This window comes from Mastigoproctus giganteus, chromosome 7 (genome assembly GCF_048544385.1).
Source record: "Mastigoproctus giganteus isolate SK-2022 chromosome 7, ASM4854438v1, whole genome shotgun sequence".
NCBI classification, from domain to species: domain Eukaryota; kingdom Metazoa; phylum Arthropoda; class Arachnida; order Uropygi; family Thelyphonidae; genus Mastigoproctus; species Mastigoproctus giganteus.
In genome coordinates this window covers 20,364,370-20,389,782 of record NC_143581.1, presented here as the reverse complement: position 1 = coordinate 20,389,782, position 25,413 = coordinate 20,364,370, and the positions used below count along the sequence as shown (strand labels likewise).

Below are 25,413 nucleotides of genomic sequence, written 5' to 3'. Positions count from 1 at the left end.
AATTTTTTACCATAACTGGTTTGTCACTCTGTTTAGGAAATAACAGAGCGGCATATTAAAAACAAATTATACCATGAATGTCAGGTATTACTAAAGCAAGTTTAACACAGAACAGCTTTTAATACTGCAATAATAAATGCTAAAATAAAGAAATAACATAAGGCATAGATAATCACTAATTTATTATATAAAACATATCAGTGAGCAAAATTTTACCAGTTTCAGGTCCTTGATAGCTTCTTGGTGCAATATTTGCTGTTCTTTTAGTCGTACTTTTAGCAATCTCTTCTCTTCCAGTAGTGAATTTTCTGATTGTTTGTAATCATTTTCAGCTAGTCGAAGAGCAGACATACCATCCATTTTCTGATTAGCTAAATTTTGCTGATACTCAAGCATTAAATGCTTGACTTTTTGTTTATAAATCTGAAAAAAAAAAAAAAAAGAAAAAGAAAAAAAATGAAAGTGCAATTAAATATTTTTATTAACTGTTAATATACTTGTAAAAATTTCATTTATTGAGACTATTTTAATTACTGTTTCTTTTATTTTTTCATTTCATATTATTTGCTAATTTATTAAATCACTTTAAAAAAATTGCTTTAATTAACTGAAACAGGGAATAAATTCCAAAAAGTTATCTACAAAAATACAGAAAACTTTTAATAAGCTAATACAGTTTAGTTTGGGAGGCATGTTCAGGAGGCGACTAGAGGGAGTAATACTCTTGATCTGATTATCAGTAGTGCTTCTTCATGCATTAAGAATCTGCAGATAAAGGAACCACTAGGTGGCAACGATCACAGTGCTGATGTGGGATTTACTCAAAGAGTACCATCAGGGGTAAAGGGAAGAGTTTTTGCTTTTGTAAAGGTAACTGGTAGTCTGAGACAGTTTTTAAATTCTATACAGTGGGACCAACTGATGATGTTACCAACAGCAAATTCTAAATGGGAAGCATTCAAAGAATAAATCTTGGAAGCTGCTAGGCTTTTCATGCCAACTAAGAAATATTGTTCAAGGTTCAGGCCTAAATGGATGTCAGATGAATTAATGAGGCTTGTGGCAGAGAATAAAATTGCATGGGATGCATATAAATTATCAGGCAACAGAGAAGCCTATGGCAGATATAAACTAGTCTCTAATCAAGTCACAAAGGAGGTTAGGCAGGCAAAGGCAGATTGTGATAAATCTTTGGCAAAGGATGCAAAGAAAAACAGCAAAGAGCTTTACTTACGTAAACTCTAGAAGGAAGGGGATGAATCAGATTGGTCCACTTAACATAGATGGTTCGACTATTGATGATCCTGCTCAAGTAGTTGATAAACTGAATGAGTATTTTGCATCTACATTTACATATGAGGAGTTATTCAAGGAGGGGAAATGCCAGAAGTTATCAAACTCTAAAAAGGAGTTAAGTGATTTTGTAATAACTGAGAGCAAAGTGGAGGAGAAATTTTTGAAGTTAAACATAAATAAAGGCACCTAGGGCAGATGGAATCTATCCAGTTATATTGAAGGAGGCAGAAAGAGAAGTAAGAAAACCCTTAGTCATAATTATGAGAGCATTCTTAGAAGCAGAGGAGGTCCGCATGGACTGGAAATGTGCAAATGTATCCCCAATTCACAAAGGCAGTGCAAAGTGTGACACAATTATAGACCTTTTAGTTTAACTTCTGTTCTGGGGAAAATAATGGAGTCACTGGTTAAAGAGGTGATACAGGATCACCTAGAGAAGACTGCAGTAATAATTCAGACACAGCATGTGTTTGTTAAGGGGAAGTCTTGTCTGACCAATGTGATTGGATACTATGATGTGGCCACAAAGGAACTGGATGCAAAAAATAATTTTGATATCATATACTTTGATTTCAGGAAAGCTTTTGATACTGTTGCACATGGAAGACTGCTGTACAAATTGGAGCGGTATGGCACTAAGTTGCTGCAATGGATGAAGGCAGGGCCGGTTTTGGGCTGTTAGCCACCTACATGCTAGAGATATTTGGCCACCCCTATCAATGTGGATTGCGAGTAGATTCATAACCTAACCCAACCCATGGGAGCCTACTAGTATGTTTTTATGACAGTTCCATATAGTTGACAGGGGTAAAAAAATCCATAAAAATATTTAATATACTTATTTTAATTTTATTCAAATCAAAAATGTACAAGATATCAAACAGAAGTAACAAAATGCACCCATAAAGTTAGAACTGCACTCTTCTTGCTTTCTTATTTGCCAATTCATCAATAACATCTGATAATTCTAAACCTTCACACAATTCCTTTTCTAGAGCTAAAAAAAAAAAAAAAAAGTGCAGCCATTATCAACCCACTGCAGGATGGAAGCCTCCTCAACAATTCATGCTGAGGAAAATGTACCATAATCTGCCACACTGGTCCTGTGCGGGTTGGCAGATCGACCGTATTCAGCAGTCAGGGGCTTGAACCCCAGTCTACTCAAAGAGTGTGTGCTACTGCACTCTCGCTCCTGACCACTCGGCTACGGATAGCTAACAGATCATTAAACCTTTCTTGAGTCATTGACATTCTTAAATATGTTTTTATAAGTTTGAGTTTCAAAAAACTCCTTTCACCTGATGCTACACTAACTGATAAAGTCAGAAAAATTCTCAAAGCTATAAACAGATTAGGAAATGATGACATCAAGTTATTTTTTGTAATATTTGTCAGGTTTTTTAATGGGTCTGCAATTCCACTGCTCAAAATTCTATATGTTATCAGCTCACTGAAGAGCTGAAGACCATCAATATCCTTAATACTTGTGCTTCCTTTAATAATTTGAAGAGAAACATCTAAATCAAAACAAGATTTTTTAATTTCCTCTTCAGTCATTTCTCCAAATTCACAAAGAAATTTAAATACATTATTACATTTATTTAGATTTTCAAACCCTTCCTGAATGGAATTTAAGGCTGTATCAACAATTGTTAGATAAAATTGTATTCTAAACAATTCTTTTGGATTTATGATTTGTTCATCGGGACTTTCATAATCAAAATGGCGAACTTTAGTTCTACTCCTTACAACTGGAAATTCTGCCACTACATTTAGTTCTGCAGCTAAAACTTTTACATCCCTAATATATTTATTAAATGCCTCATCAGATCTGGCTGCACTTAGAAATTTAAAAATTAGAAACTTAGAAATTATCTATTATGTCATTCAAACTTTTCAAGACTTCACTTAATTGCAATCTGAGAGGTTGCACTGCTTTTATTCTACTCTCCCATCTTGTATCACTTACAGATTTTGGTGTTAATCTAGTGATATTATGATTTAGTATATCCCATCTGTAAGGGGGCGCAGAAAAAACATGTATAATTCTTGAACGTTAAAAAAATTACTGTTTCAAATGTTACGTTGGCAGCACCATTTACAACTAAATTCAATGAATGAGATGCACAAGCATAAGCTCTAGGATTTATATTCCTAATTTTGTTCTGCAAGCCACTATGCTTATGGCATAGTGGCTTGCAGAACAAAATTTACCATGCATATTTGCTCCATTATCATGCCCTTGTTCATGCATATCTTGAATATCTAATTCATAATCTATTAAGAGTTAACTTAAAAGATAATTACATAAACCTTCCCCTGTAGTGTCTGATATGGATAAAACTCAAGAAATAATTCTCGAACTGCAACATCAGAAGTGTCGATATTTACAATTCTTACTACGAGTGCTATTTGTTCAGTGTGACTGGCATCTGGCGTGCAGTCGAGAATTACCGAAAAATATTTTGCTTTCTTTACAAATTCCTTGATTTTTGATTTTATGCCACTTGCTAAAACAGATATGATTTCATTTTGAAAAGCATGGCCTAAGTAATGAGGTATATCACTTTTAGCAGGTTGAGATTGTGTTATGTTATTGACATGCTGTGAGATGGGGTCAAATTTCGCCAACATTTCTATAGTCTTTAAAAAATTTCCATTATTTGTTTCATAAAATTTATCATTTTTACCGCTGAAAGATAAACACTGCCCTACTAAAAACTGGACAACTGCAATGATTCTTTCAATAATGGATCGCCATCGTCTTTTTTTCAGACTCAAAGTACTGTTGTTGTTCTATGTCAATTTTACGATTGTTGTCAAGGCGTGTTTTTAATTCATACCTCTTTTTACAATTTGGCATAGGTTCTATGCTCGTTTCATGCCATGATAAATGAGTGGCTAAATGTTGCCAATCTGAAAACCCGACTATCTGTTACTTTGTTTTGCTTTAAAGCAAACAAATTGCAACAAAATAACTTTTGTTGCAAAACACACTATTCGATTTTGTAGAATAGATTAACTAAGTTCTTTGAACTTTTTCACTGTTGGGTAAAAGTCTCATATATTGTGATGCAGAAAATGATCTTCCATTGTTATCTTTAGGAAATTTCATATTTTGAGACGTTACAGGCCCTTCTGAATTATGAGTTCTAATAACAGATTATTAATAATTGGTGGCCAGCTAAAAGGATCCCCTATATCATATTTGGCTGTCAATTCAACACAATTATTATTTTCTAAATTATCCTCACCACAGCTTGATTCAGGCACTGATATTTCTTGGCACAATTTCAAACGAACTTCAAACTTGTCATTTGATTTTTCGCCTTCTATTTCATCCTTACTGTCTGAAATGAATTCCGAAGCGATTGATGTTGATGCTGTTGGGTCACCCTCGTCCAACTTTACAAATTTCAGCACGAATCCTTGTAATTTTTCCTTTTCCTTATCACTTTCATTTTTTTGCTTGCGATAAAAAGCACCAGACTGACATTTTGTTTTCTTATAATATTTCAAAGAATTATAATAATAATAATAATAATTCTTTGCTTACAGGGCACAAACTATTTTTTCTCTTTTCAAATGTATAAAAACTTTGTAATGACCCAAACCTGACTTAAACCTTTTTGTGCGGGTACCAAAGGTTTACTTACACTAAATTAAAATAAATAAGTACAAAATGAAAATATGTACCTGTTATGTTTATTCTTTATCAGCAAAAGCTCTAATCTCACATGACAGTTTCTTAGGTTATATTTATGATTTATGCACCCGTTGTCCATCCACATATTTCTCACCTCACTGCTCACTCGGTAGTAATGAATTGTTTGCTGTGAAAATGTTGAAAACGGTCGACAAGAGAATTAATTGTTGGGTGAATATTTAAATTAATAACGTTTGTGCACATTTCTCTCTTTATTTAAATTTTCTTTCGGTTCCGTCAACAATTAAAACAATGATGTAAGTTTCGCTTTAAGATTAATTGTACGGGAATAAAGGCCCATTCACAATGAAAATTAAACATAACATAAGCATAAAACTTTGTACCTATGTTATTAAATGAAACCATTCACAATGAATTACGTAAGTGTAACCTTAAACTTAATCATAAGACATTAACATGAAAGTTTGCAAACTCCAAGTTTTTGTGCTTTTGTTTACGTGATTTAAAACAAAACACAATCATAGAGGTTATGGAAGTCTCATTGTTGAATCCTTCTTTGGTTCAACGGATGAACACACCATCGCCTGTGCTTGCACTTCTACATTTTCTGATGCAAAACATCTAACACGTATGCTTTGGCATTATTTATAACCATAAACTGCACAGCTATATCATCCATCATCGTGCAAACATCAATTTTTTTAAGTATGAAAGAAGAGCATGTTGTGTTTCCATGGTTACCAAATATGTTCACGGTCATGTTTATGTTCCCATTGTGAATATTGGTATGACTTCTTAATTTTATGGTAACGTTTGTTACATTATTTTTATGTTTAATTTTCATTGTGAATGGGCCTTTAAAGAATACAATATTATTTATTAACAATGCCACGTTCACTATTTCATCGCCGACCACTATATTAAAATAATATTTTACATTTTAATTTTATTTTACATTTAAAATTACATTTTAATTTTATTCTTTAAAGTGCATTATCAGCCGCCCTACGGATTTGGCCATCTGCGTGCACTGCACACCTACCAGAACTGGCCCTGGATAAAGGGATGGTCGAGTGGGAGATGGCAGAGGGTGGTAATCAATGAGCACTGCTCTACGTGGACTAATGTTATCAGTGGAGTCCCCCAGGGTTCGGTGCTGGGCCCATTGTTGTTTTGTTGATTTTTTTTTTTTTTTGATTTGGTAGTTGTTGGCGCATCGGCTTCTGTGGCCATATTGCACCTCCCAAGGTTTTTGCAGTACTTTGATCCAAGCCCGAGGCGGGAATCGAACCCGCGACCTTTGGGTTGTCGGGCAGGTACTTTACCCACTCGGCTAGCCCGGTCGGCTGTTGTTTTGTGTACCGTCAGTTCTTGTATAACATGTGTTTACACTACACAAATTCGATTATACACGATTTATAAATAGGGGAACGATGTTGTAAATAACATGAACCAAATTTGCTTATGCATGATTCGCCCTTGAGTTTATAACAAATGGCAGTCGAACGTGGGAATCACCCCAACTGAACACTACACAATAGGAATGAAGAGAAGATTCTGAAAATGTATTTATGTTTTTTATATGATTGAATTTTTCAGTGAAGGGGAAACACATTTCACCATAATAATGTTAAAACCCACAATTCCACCTATCGGTATTATCGCAAATGCAATTAGTTCGAGTTTACTACCAGTTTATAACAGATTCCACTAGCAGGAATGCAAGTGAAAATTGTTTTTATTGTTTTATGGTTTAGTAAAGCACATTTCTGAACTCCAGAAATGTGCTTTACTAAAATGTGAGCTAGCATGAGGTGATAATAGTGTGTTTCTGCCTTTATGGTATTGTTTATTCAGTTGCTACAAATCCAGCTTTGTTTATGTGTATCAAGCGTGCCTCCTCATTTTCGTCCTTTTTATACTAAATTTTGTGCTTTATTCCCTAAAAATGAGTAAAGTACTTGAAAAAAGTGTGAAAAGGAAGCGTCCTGGTGAAGATACTACAGATTCAGAGAGAAAAAGAAAAAGAGAAAAAAGAGGCGGACTCATGGCAGGAACAACTCAAACTGTAATAAAATCCATTAGATCAAGACACAAAGAATTGGAAGTAATGGGATGGACCATCTGTAGTCTGTTTGGATAGAAGATCAAACACAGAACAAGTTTGATTACGATAGAAGCAAAAGAATTAGCAATATTTTATTATGTAATAAAATACGTAAGTATTTTATTATGTACGTCATATTTTATCATAATAAAATACGTAAGTATTTTATTATGATAAAATAAAATCATAATAAAATACGTAAGTATTTTATTATGATTATTTATTGTGTTTGGTAATGTTTTGGTTACAAATGTGTGTTCAATCTTGGGTGACTAGCACCTAACCCTATTTTTCCCATAAGGCCTGTTATTTATATTGCACGATTTTGCATTGCACGAGGGTTTCTAGGAACACAACTATTGTGTTATTCGAGGATTGACTGTATTTATCAATGATATCGATGAAGGTATATCAGGCTTAATGTACAAGTTTTGCAGTGATACAAAGGTTGGCAGGGTTGTATGCAAAGTACTGCATATGGGTAGCAGTAACCCAAGAGAAATGTACCAACAGTGTGGTACTACACTCAGGGAGGTGGAGAATGAAAAAGACATAGGGGTAACTGTGAAGTCAGATATGAAGTTCTCTGAGCAGTGCACACGGGCTGCCAGAGCAGATCATGGAGTTTTGTTAATGACATAGGAATTTTGCAAGCAGAGACAAGGAGGTGATTATCCCTTTGTATAAGGCAATGGTCAGGCCACACCATGAGTACTGCGTACAGGTCTGGAGGCCTCATTTTAGGAAGGATGTAGAGTTGCTAGAACGAGTACAGAGAAGGGCAACAAGATTGGTGAGAAGAACAAAGGGGTGTGCTTACGAAGAAAGGCTTAAGTTCTGCAAGTTGCAGCATCTGGAAACTAGGCACCTGCAAGGTGACCTGATCGAGGTGTATAAGGCCTTGAATGGTTTGAGCAGGCTCAATGTTGACAGGATACTTCCGCCTGCTCAGATTAAGAACCTGAGAGGGCATAGATTCAAATTGAGGAAAGACAGTTGTAGAATAGATGTGCAGATTGTCTTTAGCTAGTGGGTAGTTGATTGCTGGAACAGACTTCCATCTGTTGTTGTGGAAGTTGATAGCTTAAATAAATTTAAGGCTGAACTAGACAAACATTTGGAGTTATTGGATGGGTGAAATGGTTTTTTTTGGCTGATGCTCTATAAGCTTGCTTTCTTGCATCATATGCCTCAACTAATGCTAATGGGCACAACCAGATCATTGGCATAGACTAACTTGACAGCATTGTTGTGTTGCAGTGTTAGCCACCTGTCATAGTCTGCATTCCAGCAATAGGGGCCTAGAACTGATCCCTGCAAGCAACCTCTTGTGACTTCTCTGTTTACTTTACCTGTGCCTGAAGTGCGACCAGGCTTCTTTCCTCAAAGTAATTTGCAACAAGTTAATATATTGGAGCCGAGACCCCACCTCCTTGAACCGCTCCAGGATGTTTTACCACCATACAGTTTTAAAGGCACCTTTGAAGTCCACAAAGGTGCCAAAGACATACTTGGAATCACTAGATGTGGTTATGTCCATCACTTTTTTGATGGCATCCAAAGTGCAGTGTCCCTTAGTAAATCCAAATTGCCTTGGATATTGTAAACTTATACTATTATAGGCTGTTAAAAATTGGTGGACAATCAGTGATTTAAATTATCCCACCACTCATTTCTCGACATGCTCCAAAAATTAATGCCAATATCAATTGAGATTACATGCTCATATGAATGGCCAATGACTTTGCTTCTCAGGAGCTTCCGACACATGTCCCACAGAAATGAACATTTGTGTTAAAGACAGGCTAGTACAAATATATCCATCTGATGCAGTGCCTGAAAACAATGTGGGATTTAGGTGGCCTAGGGCTCTGTTGCATATAAATAGTGAGCACTAGAAAACTTACAGTGATTCCATTAGCCTCTGAGCCCAATGCAACTTTGGAACCCTGGAGAACCTGTGCCACTTACCCAAATTAAACTCAACCTTTACTTCAGCATCATTTGCTAAGGAAAAGTTAGCAAATATTGCTGACCAACATTGTCTTAACATTTTCCAGTCACTCCCATATGCAGCAACAATTAGACCTGCTGCTCCATATGGGAGTGCCTGGAAAATACCAGATTAAGACCAACAGGAAAAGTAGAGATGTCATGTTGAGGCCAACAGCCAGGACTCAAATGAACCACTCAGATCAATTTGAAGCTACTGAACATTTCTGGAAAATACACTGAACATTGCATTTGAAAATACTGAATGGTGCAGTGTTGTTGGGCCAAGCTCGGCAAATACAACTCTGCCTTGCATACTTATCCAGCACTGGATAAGTTAATATCTATCTTGCCCTTTTCTCTCTAACCTGTCAGGTGATGACATTGTTTAAAAGAGATGGTAACCATTACAACAAACATTAATAAGGGGATGAAACAGAAGGTGAGGAGAAAACAAAGCATAATACAATGCACAGGTTGTCTTCACCATTTTTTACTTACCTTGGCAACTTTCATCCTTAGATTTACAATTTTTATACAGCTTAACCAACAAACTCCACTCCCCAAAACCCTTCTCCTGACAAAAGAACTTGACTTCCTTTGCCTTGCAGAATCATGGTTTTATTAGATTTATTGGACTGAGAAGCAGTTAGATCTGTTGTTGCATACAATGCATTACGAGTGTGTGGGAAATATTAAGCCCAACAGGAAAGATGTGTAGATAGTACAATTAGATGAGTTTGCACTTTACACTTAAAATATAATATCAAGCAATGAAACAGAAAGGTGGGTAAAGGCTGAAAATAATTTACCTAACGTTATACAATTCACAATCTGCAATGACAATAAATTTGCTTTAGTATATGTTCTGATAACATCCTCTTTTTCTTGGATTTATACATCCTTAGTGCACACATACATACATACACACACACCTTAATTTCTGCTAGATGTCTCTCTTCAGCTGACTCTGCATTTCTGTCCTTCAGCATTAATTCTTGATCTTTTTCTTCTAATTTCTGCTTTGCTACTTCCCAGAAGGAGGTAACTTGATCTCTTTCTAACTGGAAGAAGTTTCTTTCTTCTCGTTCCCTTTCAATTTCATGCTGCAATCTCCAAACATGCCCTTCAAGCTTTAAAAAAAAAAAATTATTAAAATAAAATCACTAAAGAAACCACGCCATTAAGTAATGCTGCAAAAGCAAATGACAGTATAACTACATAACATAGATTATTATAATATTTATGGAACAGAAATATGAATTCTTGAAACAATACAAAAAATAAATAAATTTATTTATTAAAATATTTTTAAATAATACATTTAACATAGTTTTTAACAGAGAGAGAAAGAAAAACCTTGATTTACTGGGCTGTAAATCAAGCCAATTATTTGCTAAACTTGAAAGCAATTCACATGCTTGGGAAAGTTACTAGAATGTTATGATAAAGTGCTATACTATAAAATAAAAAATGCTAAAAAATGCAACACTATATTTTACTGTGCTTATAAGTTATATGGAGTAGACAAGCTTGAAATTTTACTATATTGCCTAGTGGTGACTCTGACTAACACTTATTCGGAGTCTGAAGAGTTCTTAAGTATTATCCATGGAAGTTCAGATGATATTTTACTGATACCTGACACTCAGCAGGCTGGTAGAGGGTGATGAGGTGAGAAAAATCCTGCCCACTTGGTGCTCTCTACTGATGTTAATCTTTAAAAGACATAGGCTTGAAGAAGCCTGAAAGCTTTACCTGGGTGGTTTTCTGATGCTGTCTATGAATAATTATATCCTAAAGATAGCTGTAATATAAACTAAGAAATGACAGTTATAAGTTAAAACTAAAGTTAGTTATAAGATAAACTAATGAAGTTTATAACTGTATCCAATGGCTCTCTGGTTTTTTAAAAACTTTGGCTTGAAAATGGTACTATAATAGGAAAACCACGCTTGTGAGAGCAAAATTTCTTGTCTTTGTGCATGGTTTTCACTTGTATACTGGACAATTTTCCATGTTGTATAAATTTCAACTTGTATACAGTTTCTTCATAACAGCAGGAACTGTAAAGACAAGTGCGATACAGTATTCCAATAAATTACTTTTATGATCATAAAAAAGAACAAAAATGCTTCATACAGCATTTCTATTTTTCTGTATGATTATCTAATACTGTACTGATAAACAAGTCTAAACAACTTACAGATGATAAGATAGCTGGTCTTGCTTTTCTTACTGAAAATCATCTGTGAGTTACTTTTCTTACTTATCATCTGTGAGTTAAACTTGCTTTATTGTTAAAATATCTTAACTGATGGTTAAAAACCATTAGCCTGAGGAAGTGATGTTACAAGCTCCTATACCAGGGATCGGCAACCTTTTTGAGTGAAGAGCCATTTTTGATCTAATTAAAAAAAGAGAGAGAATCTGAAGAGCTGCATTTCAGCTCAAGCTGGGGGGAAGTTTAAGAAATGGAATAGAGTGGAAAGGTGTTTTATTAAAAAAATATATATTTTTAAATATTATTTATTAATAATATTTCAAATTAATGTGACTTTTGCTGCTTAACTTCTTGAGTGAGTCTCTCAACATCAGGGAAGTATGCTGTAATTTTTATCTTTAAACATGCTGAGAGACTCGCATTGTTCAGACGGTTTCTTGGTTTATTTTTAATACAGTTCATGTTCGAAAACATTTGCCTGCAAAAATTTGTCGAACCAAAAACTGAGAGAAGCACAAACGCAAATATTTTCAAATTTATGTGTGTCCGGTAAGCTACACCAAGCATCGAACACAATTTGGTCTTGCTTTTTCAACTCATCCATCGGCATCCATTTATGTAAAATTGCAAGGGCAGCCTTTTGAATCTCCAAATCTTCAATTTCAGTTTTAAGGCATTTTAGTCTTGCACTCCACATGTCCTTGATTTTTTAAGTCCTTGAACTTCATTTCAAATTTTGCTTCATGTGGAGGCGCTTCCATAGCCAGGTGGGCAGGAGCAGCAATGTGTAGTACACGCTTCTTGATTAGACGGGGTTCGAGCCCGTGACCACCAAATACGGAGGATGCGGAAAGGTCAGGGAATGACCATCACATATCCCCCCGGAGCAATATGGCCTTAGTTGCTAATACTCCTAAGAAGCAAATAACAAACAACAACAAACAGCTTCATGTGGGCTAAAAGTTAGAGCCGCAGGTTGTCAACCCCTGTCCTATGCAGACAACAAGCAAGGTTTTAAAGACACTGTCCCTTGTTTCTGAAGTCCACTAAAGCAAGCACTTACCATATGCATGCACACATACGCTCACTGTGTGTGTGTGTGTGTGTGTGTGTGTGTGTGTGTGTGTGTGTGTGTGTGTGTGTGTGTGTGTGTGTGTGTGTGTGTGTGGATGTCCGCAGGGATCTGCAGCCATGCTGACTGCAAGGCTTTCCACAGTGTCAGAATAGATAATGATTGGGTGTCCATATGCCTCACTTACCATTCCAAAACATCCCACAGGTGCTCGATTGGACTGAAGTCAGACAAATTTGTACGCCAATCAAGATGGGTGACATCTTAACTGTGTTCCTTAAACCACTTGTACACAGTGTGGGCCTAATGAGACAACGCATTATTTTCTTGAAAGATCCCATTTCTGTCTGGGGAAAAAAATGTAAGAAGAGCTGCCAGTAGAAATCACCAGTGAAACATTGGTCCATGTAAGAAGAGCTGCCAGTAGAAATCACCAGTGAAACATTGGTCCATACACACTAGGGGGGGGTCCTAGTTCTTGCCAGCAAAAGATGCCCCATATTAAGCAACTACCTGCCTGGATAGTGGGCGCCATACATGATGAGTCCACTGACTCGTTTGCTTGTGTGACATACAAAGGTGTCCATCGGTGCACTGCACCAGGTATTTGGATTCATCCAGCCAGCGTGTTGTTGACACTACAGTATTCATTGTCAATGTTGATCAGCAATGATGAGAGGGCATCTCTTGGGTCATCCACTGCAGAACCCATACGTCTGAGTGTGCAGTACATTGTCATTTGGAATATTGTTCTTGCATTCCCCATACTGTATTGCAATGTCAACTGTTGCATAGTGACCTGCTTTACAACATACTGCACTATTCCCTCACCGCTAACATCCACATTGCATAATCCTTTTCAGTTCTGTTGTTGGGAGGTGGTTTGACCCAATTGGCACCATTCTTTGTACACCTTAACCACCACAGTGGGCGTGATACATAACAAATTACCAATGAAAGAATGGAATCTTTTATTTTGTTTAGTAAAGCAAAGCATTATATTACAAACTAGTGACATAACACAGAATGTAACATATATATCATAACATAAAATAAATTGATACAAACCATCTCCTTTGTCATTTCTGTAACAGATATTCCATCAATAACTGCTATTTTTCGACCACCTTTTTTCCCACCTTTTTTACTACTTTTCTTCTTCTTTGGAGGCTAAAAAATATACAAAATGATACTTCAAATATACTCAGGTGAATTTAATATTTACTGAATGTAATAAATTAAGATTTTCTCGATAGATAAAACTAAATAAAAATATTTACATATTGGTGTTTCATTAAATTTGGAACAGTTTTAATAAAATTAAATTTATATGATATAAATTATAAAATTTTTAAATTTTTTATGGTCTTAAAGTTAAGGAAATTAGCAATTCTTGCTGCATTAGAGCAAATTTGTATTTCATTTTCTAAGAAATATATGGAAAACAAGTTTCATGGTACAATTCTATACACTTCTTCAGCATCTTCTTGCTGACAAAATTTGTTTTGTGGAATACAAATTTATTCTAATGCAGGGAGAAATTCTTGTTTTCTTGAGACTGTAGATACTTGGGCAACATGACACTATTTTATTGATTTCAAGTATTATATTTAACAAAAGACACTTTACCATGTAAAATATATAATTTGTTTATTGGTGTGAAAGAACAAATTTATATAATTAGATCTAAATGGTTCCAATAATTAAATAACATTCACATTTAATTATTGGAACCATTTCAGATTTCTATATATTGAAATCTGTCTTCGAGCCTTGTGTGGTTGAGAACAAGACTGTCACTATTGGTGGGTTGGGGGTTATAAGAGACAAACATACAAATGATATCTCTTACCACCAGGACAGCAAAAATAAAACAGGATAAAAAATTACAGGGTAAGCATAAAATAATTTCCCATGATGTATTCAAATTTCATAAATGGATATTTATTAATTACGTCAATTCAGGAGTTCAGTATCATTTTCATTTTCGATCATTAAGGCCAGATGAAAATAGAATTAACCACAGAACTAAAGTGCTCTGGATCAATACTGAAAACCTCTTTGTTGATTGCAGATTCAATTCTAATAAATTTGAAGTTAGGTTTAGTAAATAGTCTTTCAAGCTATCCTACAGCCAAAAGCCACAGGGCTTTACAGTCATTTCACATCAAAACTCTGGCCAGTGAGATGACTGCTGAATGCATTCTTGTGTAGACTAGTTATACTTTTTTGTGGAAATGAAATGGCACTCAACCTTACTGGAACAGGGTTCTTGATCACCTACTTCAAGCAAAATGATGAAAATGATGCCTGATAAAATCCCGATATATCTCTTCCCAGTTATTGTAACAGTTTTGAGTACTCCATTGACTACTCTCTCAAAGAAATATCACAAATCATGATGCAGTTATATCATACAGTAAGTTTTTCATCACAGAGTGGGATTTCACTGTAAGCATGGAATTCTATTTTGTCCAGATGACATAACTATGGGTATTAAAAATGGCATGAAGTTGAAATGAGCTTCATCTATCCACAACACATACTTCAGCTAGGCTAGTTTAGCTTATGTTTTGCTAATATCTGATTTTCATCTGAATTGAAAATCAGATGTCATGTGATGAGGTGAAAATACCAATGTTTACCATTGCTTGTTAGCATTAAATTCAAATAATGCCAATTTCCCAAAGAATCTGATACAAATATCTGGTTTTTTTTTTATTATCAATTAAAAAAAAAGGATAAAGCTGCTACTGCTATACTGATGGTAAATATAAAACTAATTATAAAATGCTTCAGAGGTAACTTTAGTTTTCACACTATTTTAATGAAAATTGGATATGACTGATTTCACTATTATTCTTCATCACATTCCTTCAATTAATAAGATTCATTCTAAAAAAGAATGCTATTAATACTTTGGCATCTGTGCTAAGAGTCCATTGTACTTTACATTTGTTGAAAGTCGTGCCAATCCTTACAAGGTACAGACTACAATGATTGTAAAACAAAAAAATGGCTATTCAACCTAACAGTCTTTAGTGTGATCTGTAAAACAGCAGTCACCAAGGTGGGTTTCTTAGTTGTCATAGCAGTATAACTGCATCACTTCTTTAACCCAGGACTCTGGAACTGAATTTAAGCCAAAAAGTCTATAATTAATCATGTCACCTTTTGATCCCCCTTTGTAAACTGGGGACACATTTGCACATAGTGGCCTCCTCTGAATCCAAAGATGCTCTCATAAGTGTATGTCTGTCAGGAGCAAAAGCAAATGATGTTGTAAAGCAGATATTATCTTTTAAGGACAAAAAAAAGTAATACTGTTGTACATGTTGGCACTAATAATATTAAGAGTAGGAGACCTGAGGAGTTACTTAACAAGTACAGGGCAATGTTGGAAAAACACTGCAGGTTAGGATTGAATCTGAAAGTGTCAGCAATTCTGCCCAGACACAATAGGAGGGAGTACATGTTGACAGTGTTGTCAATCAATTCAGCCCTGGAGAGAAAGTGCAAGGTTCATGGGGTAGAATTTTTATCAGCATGGTTTGTGCTTGTTAAGAGGAGACTGTTTTTACAGAGATGGGATAGACTTAAATAGAAAGGGTGCAAGAATATTTGCTGATGCTATCTATGCAGTGATAGGTGGGTCAGAAAACTGCTAGTCTGGAGGGATACACAGACTAATAGATTAATCAGACCCCAGGCAGAGGTGAAGGTAATTCTTGCAGTGCTTCTATGGAAAATACAGCAGCCCAGAAAGCAAGATGTCAGGGATTTCAGTCCCTGCTGTGGATCATCATGGAAGAAGTGAATACATGGGCTGTGTAAGGTTAACTAAGAGTAAGAACATGTGTATGTACCCTAAAGCCAGGAGCATTGTAAATAAACTTAATGAATTTGAAGTACTGAGTAAGTCATCAAATGCAGGCATTGTAGGGATAACAGAAACATGGTGTCACTCAGACATAAGTGATGCTGAATTTGAAAACGGAGAGTACAATGTATACAGGAAGGACAGACAGGGCAGGAGGGGTTATGTTCTTAGTAAAGAAACATATTAAATCTAAGCCGCTGAGAATCCAGTCAACATGGGTGACCAGTGCAATGTTAGCATTAGCATTAGTAGAGGCATATGATGCAAGAAAGCAAGCTTATGCAGCATCAGCCAAAAAAAAAAAAAAAAAAAAACACTTCCATTTCACCCCTCCATTCATTCGAAATACCTGTCCAGCTGAGCCTTAAATTTATTTAGGCTATCATCTTCCACAACAAGGGATGGAAGTCTGTTCCACCAACCAACTACCCGCTGGCTAAAGGCAAATTTCTGCACATCTATTCTACAACTACCTTTCCTCAATTTGAAACTGTGTCCCCTCAGGTTCTTACTCTGAGCAAAAGGAAGAATCCCATCAGCATTCAGCTTGCTCAACCCATTCAAGGCTTTATACACCTCTACCAGATCACCTCGCCGGTGCCTAGACTCCAGACACTGTAATTTGAAAAACTTAAGCCTTTCTTCATAAGAGCAACCCTTTGTTCCATTCACTAATCTTGCTGCCCTTCTCTGTACTCATTCCAGTAGCTCTACATCCTTCTTGAAATGAGGCCTCCATACCTGTATACAGCACTCAAGGTGTGGCCCGACCATTGCCTTATACAAGGGAATAATCACCTCCTTATCCCTGCTAGAAAAATTCCTGTATATCATTGACAACACACCATGAGCTACTCTTGCAGCTCGTCTGCACTGCTCAGAGAACTTCATATCTGCCTGCACAATTACCCCCAGGTCCTTTTCATTCTCTACCACTGTCAGTGTAGTACCCCGGAGTTGATACGTTGCTCTGGGGTTACTGCTTCCCATATGTAGTACTTTACATTTGTCAATGTTACACTTCATTTGCCAACTCTCAGCCCATCTGCTCAACCTTTCCATTTCTCGTTGCAGCAGCATAGCGTCAGTAGTGTCCTTAACAACCCTGCCAACCTTTGTATCGTCTGCAAACTTGGACATTAAGCTTGATATTCCATCATCAATATCATTTATAAATACAGAAAACAACAATGAACCCAACACTGAACCCTGAGGGACTCCACTAATAACATTAGTCCATGATGAGCAGTGTCCATTGATTACCACTCTGTCTTCTTCCCCTCAACCATCCCTTTATCCATAGCAGCAATTTGCCTCCAATGCCACACTGCTCCAATTTGTGCAGCAGTCTTCCATGTGCCACAGTATCAAAAGCCTTTCTAAGATCCAAATATATAATATCAAAGTTATTCCCTGCATCCAGTTGTTTTGTGACTGCATCATAGTATCCAATCAAATTGGTCAGGCAAGACTTTCCCTTAACAAAACCATGCTGTGTCTGAGCTATAACTGAAGTCTTGTCTAGATGGTCCTGCAGTGCTTCTTTAACCAGTGCCTACATTAAATTTCCTGGAACAGAAGTTAAACGCACGTCTATAATTACTTGTGTCAGCCTTTGATCCTCCTTTGTGAATTGAGGTCATATTTGCAGATCTCCAGTCTATGGTACCTCCCCTGAGTCCAAAGAAGCTCTCGTAGTTATGGCTAAGGGTTTGCTTACTTCCTTTGCTGCCTCCTTTAATATAACTGGATAGATCCCATCCACCCCGGGTGCCTTTTTTATGTTTATCCTCAACAATTTCTCCTCCACTTTCCTCTCAGTTATTACAAAATCATCAAGCTCCCTGCCAGAGTTTACTTCATCTCTGGCATTCCCCTTCCTGAATAACTCCTCATGTGTGAATGTAGATGCAAAATACTCGTTTAGTTTGTTAGCCACCTGAGCAGGATCCTGAACTGTTGAACCATCAATATCCAGTGGAGCAATCTGATTCATCCCTTTCCTTCTAGAGTTTACATAGGTAAAGAACTCTTTGCTGTTTTTCTTTGCATCCTTTGCCAAGGATTTCTCATAATCTGCCTTTGCCTGCCTAATCTCCTTTGTGACTTGGTTACAGACCGAGTCAGTTTGGTGTTAAGTCAGTTTGGTGTGATATAAGCACTGGGAAAACAAAATTGAAAGTAGGAGTGTGTTATAGGTCTAATAACTGTGATGAGTATACCAAGCAGTTATACAGAGAAATAAAGTGGGCCAGTAAATCAGAATGTCTTATAATGGAGGATTTTAGCTTTTCAGAGTGTTGACTGGAATTTGTGGGCTGTTCACTCATGTAGTAGAATGACTTTTGCAGCTTTCTTGGATAACTGTTTTCTACAGCAGCATGTCAGAAAGACAACACGTGGAAGCAATACACTTGATCTGGTTATAAGCAGTGATTCTTTACGTATTAAGAAGCTGCAGGTAAAAGACCCACTGGGTGACAGTGGTCGCAATGTACTAATGTTGAATTTAATTAAGGACATAGCTATTGTCAATGGTTAAAGGGAAAGGCTTTTGCTTTTGTAAGGGTGACTAGGATGGTCTCTGACAGTTTTTAAATTCTATGTAGCATGGTCAACTGACGCCATTACCAACAGCAAATTCTAAATGGGAAACATTCAGGAAAGTAATCATAGAAGCTACCCAGCTTTTCATACCAAGAAGAAATACCACTCAAGGCTTAGACCCAAATGGATGTCAGATGAACTATTAAGACATGGGGTAGAGAAGAAAAGTGCATGAGATGCATATAAATTATCAGGTGATTCAGAAGCCTAAGGTAGATATAAATTAGTCTGTAATCAAGTCACAAAGGAGGTTAGGCAACTAAGGCAGATTACGAGAGGTCTCTGGCAAAGAATGCAAAGAAAAGCACCAAAGGCTTCTATGCTTATATTAACAGTAAAAGGAAGGATTGAATCACATTGAGCCACTTGATGTCAATGGGTTAATGGTTGATAACGCTGTTCAGGTTGCCAACGAATTGAATAGGTATTTTACATTCTACATTCACACATGAGGGATTCTTTACAGAAGGGGATGAAAGAAGTTTATCAAACTCCAATGGGGAGCTAAATGACTTTGAGATAACTGAAGGTGGAAGAGGAATTGTTGAAGCTGACATAAAAAGGGCATTTGGGGAGGATAGGATCTATCCAACCATATTAAGAGAGGCAGCAAGGAGGTAAGCAAACCTTTAGCCATAACTATGACAGCAACCTTGGATTAAGGGGAGGTCCCTATGGACCAAAGACGTGCAAGTGTATCCACAATTCATAAAGTGGGATCCAAAGGTGATATGAATAATTACAGACCTGTTAGCTTAATATCTGTTCTAGAGAAAATAATGGAGTTGAAGAAGTAATGCTGGACTATCTGGACAGGAATGGAATTATACTGGAGTTATAGCATAGATTTATTAAGGAGCAGTCTTGTCTAACTAATCTTATAGGTTACTATGGTGCAGTGACTAAGGAACTAGATGCAAAAAATAATTCTGATATCATATACAGTACCTGGATTTCAGGAAGGCTTTTGATATTGTTGTACATAAAAGACTGCTATACAAACTGGAGCAATGTGGCATTAAGGGCAAGTTACTGCTTTGGACAAAAGGATGGTTAAGTGGAAGAAGACAGAGAGTGGTTATCAGTGGGCAATGCTCTTCATGGACTAATATTATCAGTGGAGTCCCCCAGGGTTCAGTGCTGGGCTCATTGTTATTTTCAATATGTATCAATAATACTGATGAAGGTATATCAGGCTTAATATCTAACTTTGAAGATGATACAAAGGTTGGCAGGGTGGTTAATGACAGTAATCAGGGTGAGCTACAAGATCTTTTTGGTCAGTGTGCTGAGAAATGGCAATTAAAGTTTAACATTGATAACAAATGCAAGGTTCTACATACGGTTAACAGTAATCCCAGAGTAACGTACCAACACTGTGATACTACACTCAGAGTAGTGGAGAGTAAAATAGACCTGGGAGTAATTGTGAAGTCAGATATGAAATTCTCCGAGCAATGCAGACATGCTGCCAGATTGAGTAATCTGAATGTGAATGGCATTCTTCCTTTTGCTGAGATTACCCACATGAGGGGACATATATTTAAGTTGAGAAAGGATGATTGCAGGACAGATGTGCAGAGGTTTGCCTTCAGCCAGTGGGTAGCTGATTTTTGGAAAAGGCTTCCATCTGTTGTTGTTGTGGAAGTGGATCATTTTAATAAAAAATTCAAAGAAGAATGAAAAAAATTCTTAGAGGGTATGGAATGGTGAAGAGAGTAGTGTTCTTTTATTTTTTTTTTTTTGGCTGATGCTATATAAGCTTGCTTTCTTGCATAATTTGCCACTAGTACTACTTCTACCACTCTAATTATGGCTGAGAGTTTGTTTGCCTCCTTTAATATAATTGGATATACCCATACACCCCAGGTGCCTTTTTTATGTTTAACTTCACAACTTCTCTTCCATTTACCACTCGTTTATCACAAAATCATTTAGCTTCCTACTAGGATTTTATAGTCTGATAAAATTCTTGCATCTCTTCCCTTAAGAATTCCTCGTGTGTGAATGTATATGCAAAATAACTTCAGTCTGTTATACCCCGAGCAGGATCACAAACATTTAATCCATCAACGTCAAAGTGGGCCAATGTGTTTCAATCCTTCCTTCTACTGTTAATATAAATAAAGAAGTCTGCTGCTTTTCTTTGCATTCTTGCCAGAAATATCTTGTAATCTGTCCTAGCTTGCTTAAGCTCCTTTGTGATTTGATTACAGACCAGTTTATATCTACCACAGGTGTCTGTATTACCTGGTAATTTATACGCATCCCACACATTTTTCTTCTCTACCACAAGTCTCATCAGGTCATCTGAAATTTTCACTTTCAAAATGGTTCCAAAATAACTCTTTCAAAGTTATTTTGAAACCATTTTAAAAGAAGTTTGGAACTGTATCATTGAATTCTCATTTAGGAAAAACTCTACTAGGCAGCCTAATTACAGGTCTGAGTTAATGAAATTTTACTGTATTGCTATACTCCATACCTTTTATTTTCTCCTTCTGTTATTCAACATCTTTTAATATTGCTTATTTTCCCTATCCTTTATCATAAACCTGGACTCTTATGTAAACTACCTCACTTTTGCTACTTACAAAAATTCTTTTTAGCTAGGTCCCTCAAATTAGAGGTTGGGTTTTGCATTCCCACCTTGCCCAAATTATAACTATTGTTAGCAAGTGACTGCCCACTACCTTAATTTCACAGGTCTGCAGCACTTCTGTATGATACCCTCTCTTAACTTGACCTTTTATAATCTTCCCTAAATCTTTCAATATTACATTTCTAAATCATTACAATTTTATAAATCCTGGTTATATCTTAATTTATTTATTTATTCATTTAATAAACATCCATCCATAGCAACAGGGCTACTTTCCACAATGCTGCTGATACAAAATTTATATCCCTTGTATTACTAACAATGTTATGCTAGTCATTTGTTTTACTTACTTTTGGAATTCTTTCAAATGGAGATGTGAAATGCTATGTTGTTCCAGTTAGATAACTGTCTGTAGTCCCAAATGGGATTACAGACAATTATGACTCTCATGATAATCAATTCAATTAATTATTTTGGTATTAATAAAAATATATACAAAATACTTCTTGAAATCTGTTTTAGCCTTCTATTTTTAACTAATAAATCATTACCCCAACTACATTAATACCATTACTTTTACTTTTACTGTATTTTACTTTTAACTATTATTATTTGCATTTTGCATTTTTTTTTACTGGTTATTTTAATATGCTTAGTTCTTTTCTTTCTCTAAACTTTTACTCTTTTCTTTTTCTTACTTCCTTTTATTTAACCCCAGGGGCTCACATCTGGTGAGCATGGGCTTGGCACACCCAGGGTCCTGAGCTGGAAATCATCATTCTTCTCTTTCTTGATGATTCCCTTCTACTTTTTACTCTCTCTCTCTTTCTCTCTCTCTCAGGGTAACTCGGAAATTTTTTTTTAGCTGGTGCGGCATAAGCCTCAGGCTTCCTTGCACTATAGGCTAGTAGTAATAGTAATAATAATAATAATATTGCTTCTTCTAGGTCTGACATTTTATACATTGAATGTTACGTTGCCATCTTCTCTTTTCATGTGTATTTGGATATATTCATGTAGTAGCTATTGTCTGTACCTGTCCAGCTGTCTGAATCTAATAAATCTGCCTTTCAGTAGACAGATTTTGATGAAATTTTGTTTAGCTATTTTAGGAAGGATTATTTTGATAAAAATATTGCAACCACTGACTTGAATGTTAAATAATTGAATTTAAAAATAAAAATATATAAGCATTAAAATAAAAGAAACAATACCATTAAGACATAAAAGATATTAAAAGTGAATAAATAAAAATGAAATAAAAGAAATAAAATATGCAGTACAGCAATTAAAAGCAATAAAATAAACAACATAGAAGGGAGCTTTCAAGGCATATGGGCCTCTTTTTCAACCTAGACTGAAGCAATAACAACAACAACAGCCATTCTTACTTATACCCACAGAAGTTACAACCAGATATACAACAATATGTGCATCACATCTGGCAGACAGAGCAAAAAAAAAAAAATATATATATATATATATATGTTCTTTTATGTTCATAATAGTATTGTTTCTTTTATTTTAATGCCTATGTATTTTTATTTTTAAATTATTTAACATTCAAGTCAGTGATTGCAATATTTTTATCAATATCAGTATACCTGACACCCGAAGTCTCTTCTGTTAGGAAGGTTATTAGGAAGATGGTTAAAGCATCTCAAATTTCATTAAAATTCGGCAAATATAAATATGACTATTACTATTATTATTTTTAATGAAAACTTCAAGCGCAAGATATATTAGAACCTATAGCACTTAGTACTGTGCATGGGTTGAAGGTTGGGACGACAAAAGCTACTTGTTGACATGAGACTTGAATTTCTGTAGATTGTAATTTTCAGGAAATATGTATGGAGGTTGTTCCAGAAAATGGAAGTTGAAGGATTGAATGAGGAACAAGAAAAGTTGATTCTGTGAGTTTTAAGTTGCACAGTAAAAGGATGCCGACTGATTGCAACATGTGTTGGGCTTGGAAGAAAGAGTGGGAATTATACAAGCCAATTCAGAAGAATAGTGCCCATGAAAGTATCTACAGAAGAAGCATGCAGAAGAAACAGAACTTCTATGAGACAGAGAGTGGAGAGACTTTGTTAGAGATGGATCATTAATTAATCTAACTGCCCTCCTTTGAATGATATCTAGAGGTCCAAAGGAGGTTTTAAGGGCACCATCCCAGATGTGGAACAATATTCCATGGAAAATAGATTTGCGATTTGTACAGAATGGGCAGCTATTTGGAAGAAAAGTAATGCTGAGAGTAAAAGAGAAAACTCAGTTTTTAAGATGCAGAGGAAGCAATATTTGTGATGTGCTTATGCCAAGGCAGATTAGAAGTCAGGGTAATCCCTAATAGAGATATGTTATCTTGTCTAGAAATCTGAGTGTCATCAAAGATAAGCATATGAGCAGAAGAAACCTTTTTGCAAAATATAAGACAGGACTGAATTTTAGAGAGATTGAAATCAACTAAGTTATCTTTGTCCCACTGGAGATGAATATTTAGGGAACTGGTAGGGGATATTCAAGAAGTTGTAGCTGTTTGTGCAGGGAAAAGTTTCTCAAAGAAAAAGATCAAGTGTTGGATGAGTCGTTAGGATTGTCTGGTATTCTGGTAGATATATGAACAATCTATGCAAGGTCATTAGTGATTACAAAAGCCTCAGTATCTCGACCAGCTGGGTCTGTGTGACTAGAAAATGGAAGCCAGCTGGAGTTGGGAACATTAAAATCACCAAAGAAAATTACCTCACTCTTAGGAAAATTGGACTGGAGAAAGTCAAAGAGTCCTAAGAGATTAGTGGAGATGGGAAAAACAATAGACGCAACAGAGGAATTTGACAGAATGGGCAGAGAGAGTTGACAAAATGGGGCAGAGAGATTTTAAGCCAAAGAAGATCAAAAAGAAGAGATTGCAAATTACAGAGTCTCTGACAGGGAATATCAGAGCCAATGTATGCACAAGTACCACCTTTGAAACAAAAGGAATCATACAGTGAATAATTCAATCACTGCTCATCTCAGGACCACTGAGATCAGTAGCAGTTGAAGCAACTGATAATTGGAATTCTGTCAGAAAAAGTATGTGGGCATTTGGCAGACCATAAGTGGAAATGGACATCATTGAAATTGGAAATAAGATCATGTATATTTGTGAAATGAATGAGGAAGTGTTTGGGAGGTTTAGATCTTTTCACAGATAAGTTTGTTCTATTAGTTTGACTATTCATGATGTATTCAGTAGTAAGAAAAGATAGGGAGGGCATGTTATATGAAATAATGAAGTTTTTGGAATGGCATACTTCTTCTTCAAGAGGAGTGTTTCCATTTACAATGGGTTTCCTCAGCCTACAAGTTATTTCTTGTTAGGAATTTTTCCCGCCATAAAGTGCGGTTCAAGGTGTCTTGGTCGGTTAAGCCTCGGGCTGTCATGCACTCCCGTACTCCATCCATCCATGTCCTCCTAGGTCTTCCTTTTCTCCTTCTTCCAGGAGGTATCCATTCCAGGATAGCCTTTGGATATCTGTTTTCTTGCATCCGTTTTACATGTCCATACCATGTTAGACGCTTTTCTTTGATGGTGTCAATAATAGTCTTTTTCACTTCCATTTTTTCCCTTATGTCTTCATTCCATTTTCTGTCTCTTCTAGAAGTTCCTGCTGAGAGTCTCCAAAAATCCATTTCTGTGGAGAGCAATTTGTTTTCCGCTCGCCTATTTAATGTCCAGGTTTCCGCTCCATACAATAGAAGACTTTGTACAGTCGTTTGAAATATAAGTTTCTTTCTTTTATTTAGGATATTTTTGCTCCACAGAACAGAGTTTAACATGCCGATAGCTTTTCTGCCATCTGTAATTCTCTTATTGATCTCTGCTTGGGATGATACATCACTTTGTAAGATTGATCCTAAATATTTGAATTTATCGACTTGTTTGATTTTAAAACCTGCAATATTTAGAATGTGTCC

At 36.0% G+C, this 25,413-nt stretch overlaps 1 protein-coding gene across 1 annotated transcript in view; it reads right to left on the bottom strand.

Annotated features, from left to right (window-relative positions):
* Window positions 1-13,510, bottom strand: part of LOC150082627 (dynein regulatory complex subunit 4-like) — a 37,831-nt gene extending 24,321 nt beyond the window's left edge. Inside the window, exons 1-3 of the mRNA XM_090377870.1 lie at window positions 13,427-13,510; window positions 9,998-10,195; window positions 217-423 (exon numbers count right to left, since the gene is read on the bottom strand). Of these exons, the coding sequence (XP_090233996.1) occupies window positions 217-423; window positions 9,998-10,195; window positions 13,427-13,441 (420 nt within the window). The 5' untranslated portion in view covers window positions 13,442-13,510. The remainder of the gene's footprint in view (window positions 1-216; window positions 424-9,997; window positions 10,196-13,426) is intronic.
* Between the last annotated feature and the right edge of the window lie 11,903 nt (window positions 13,511-25,413).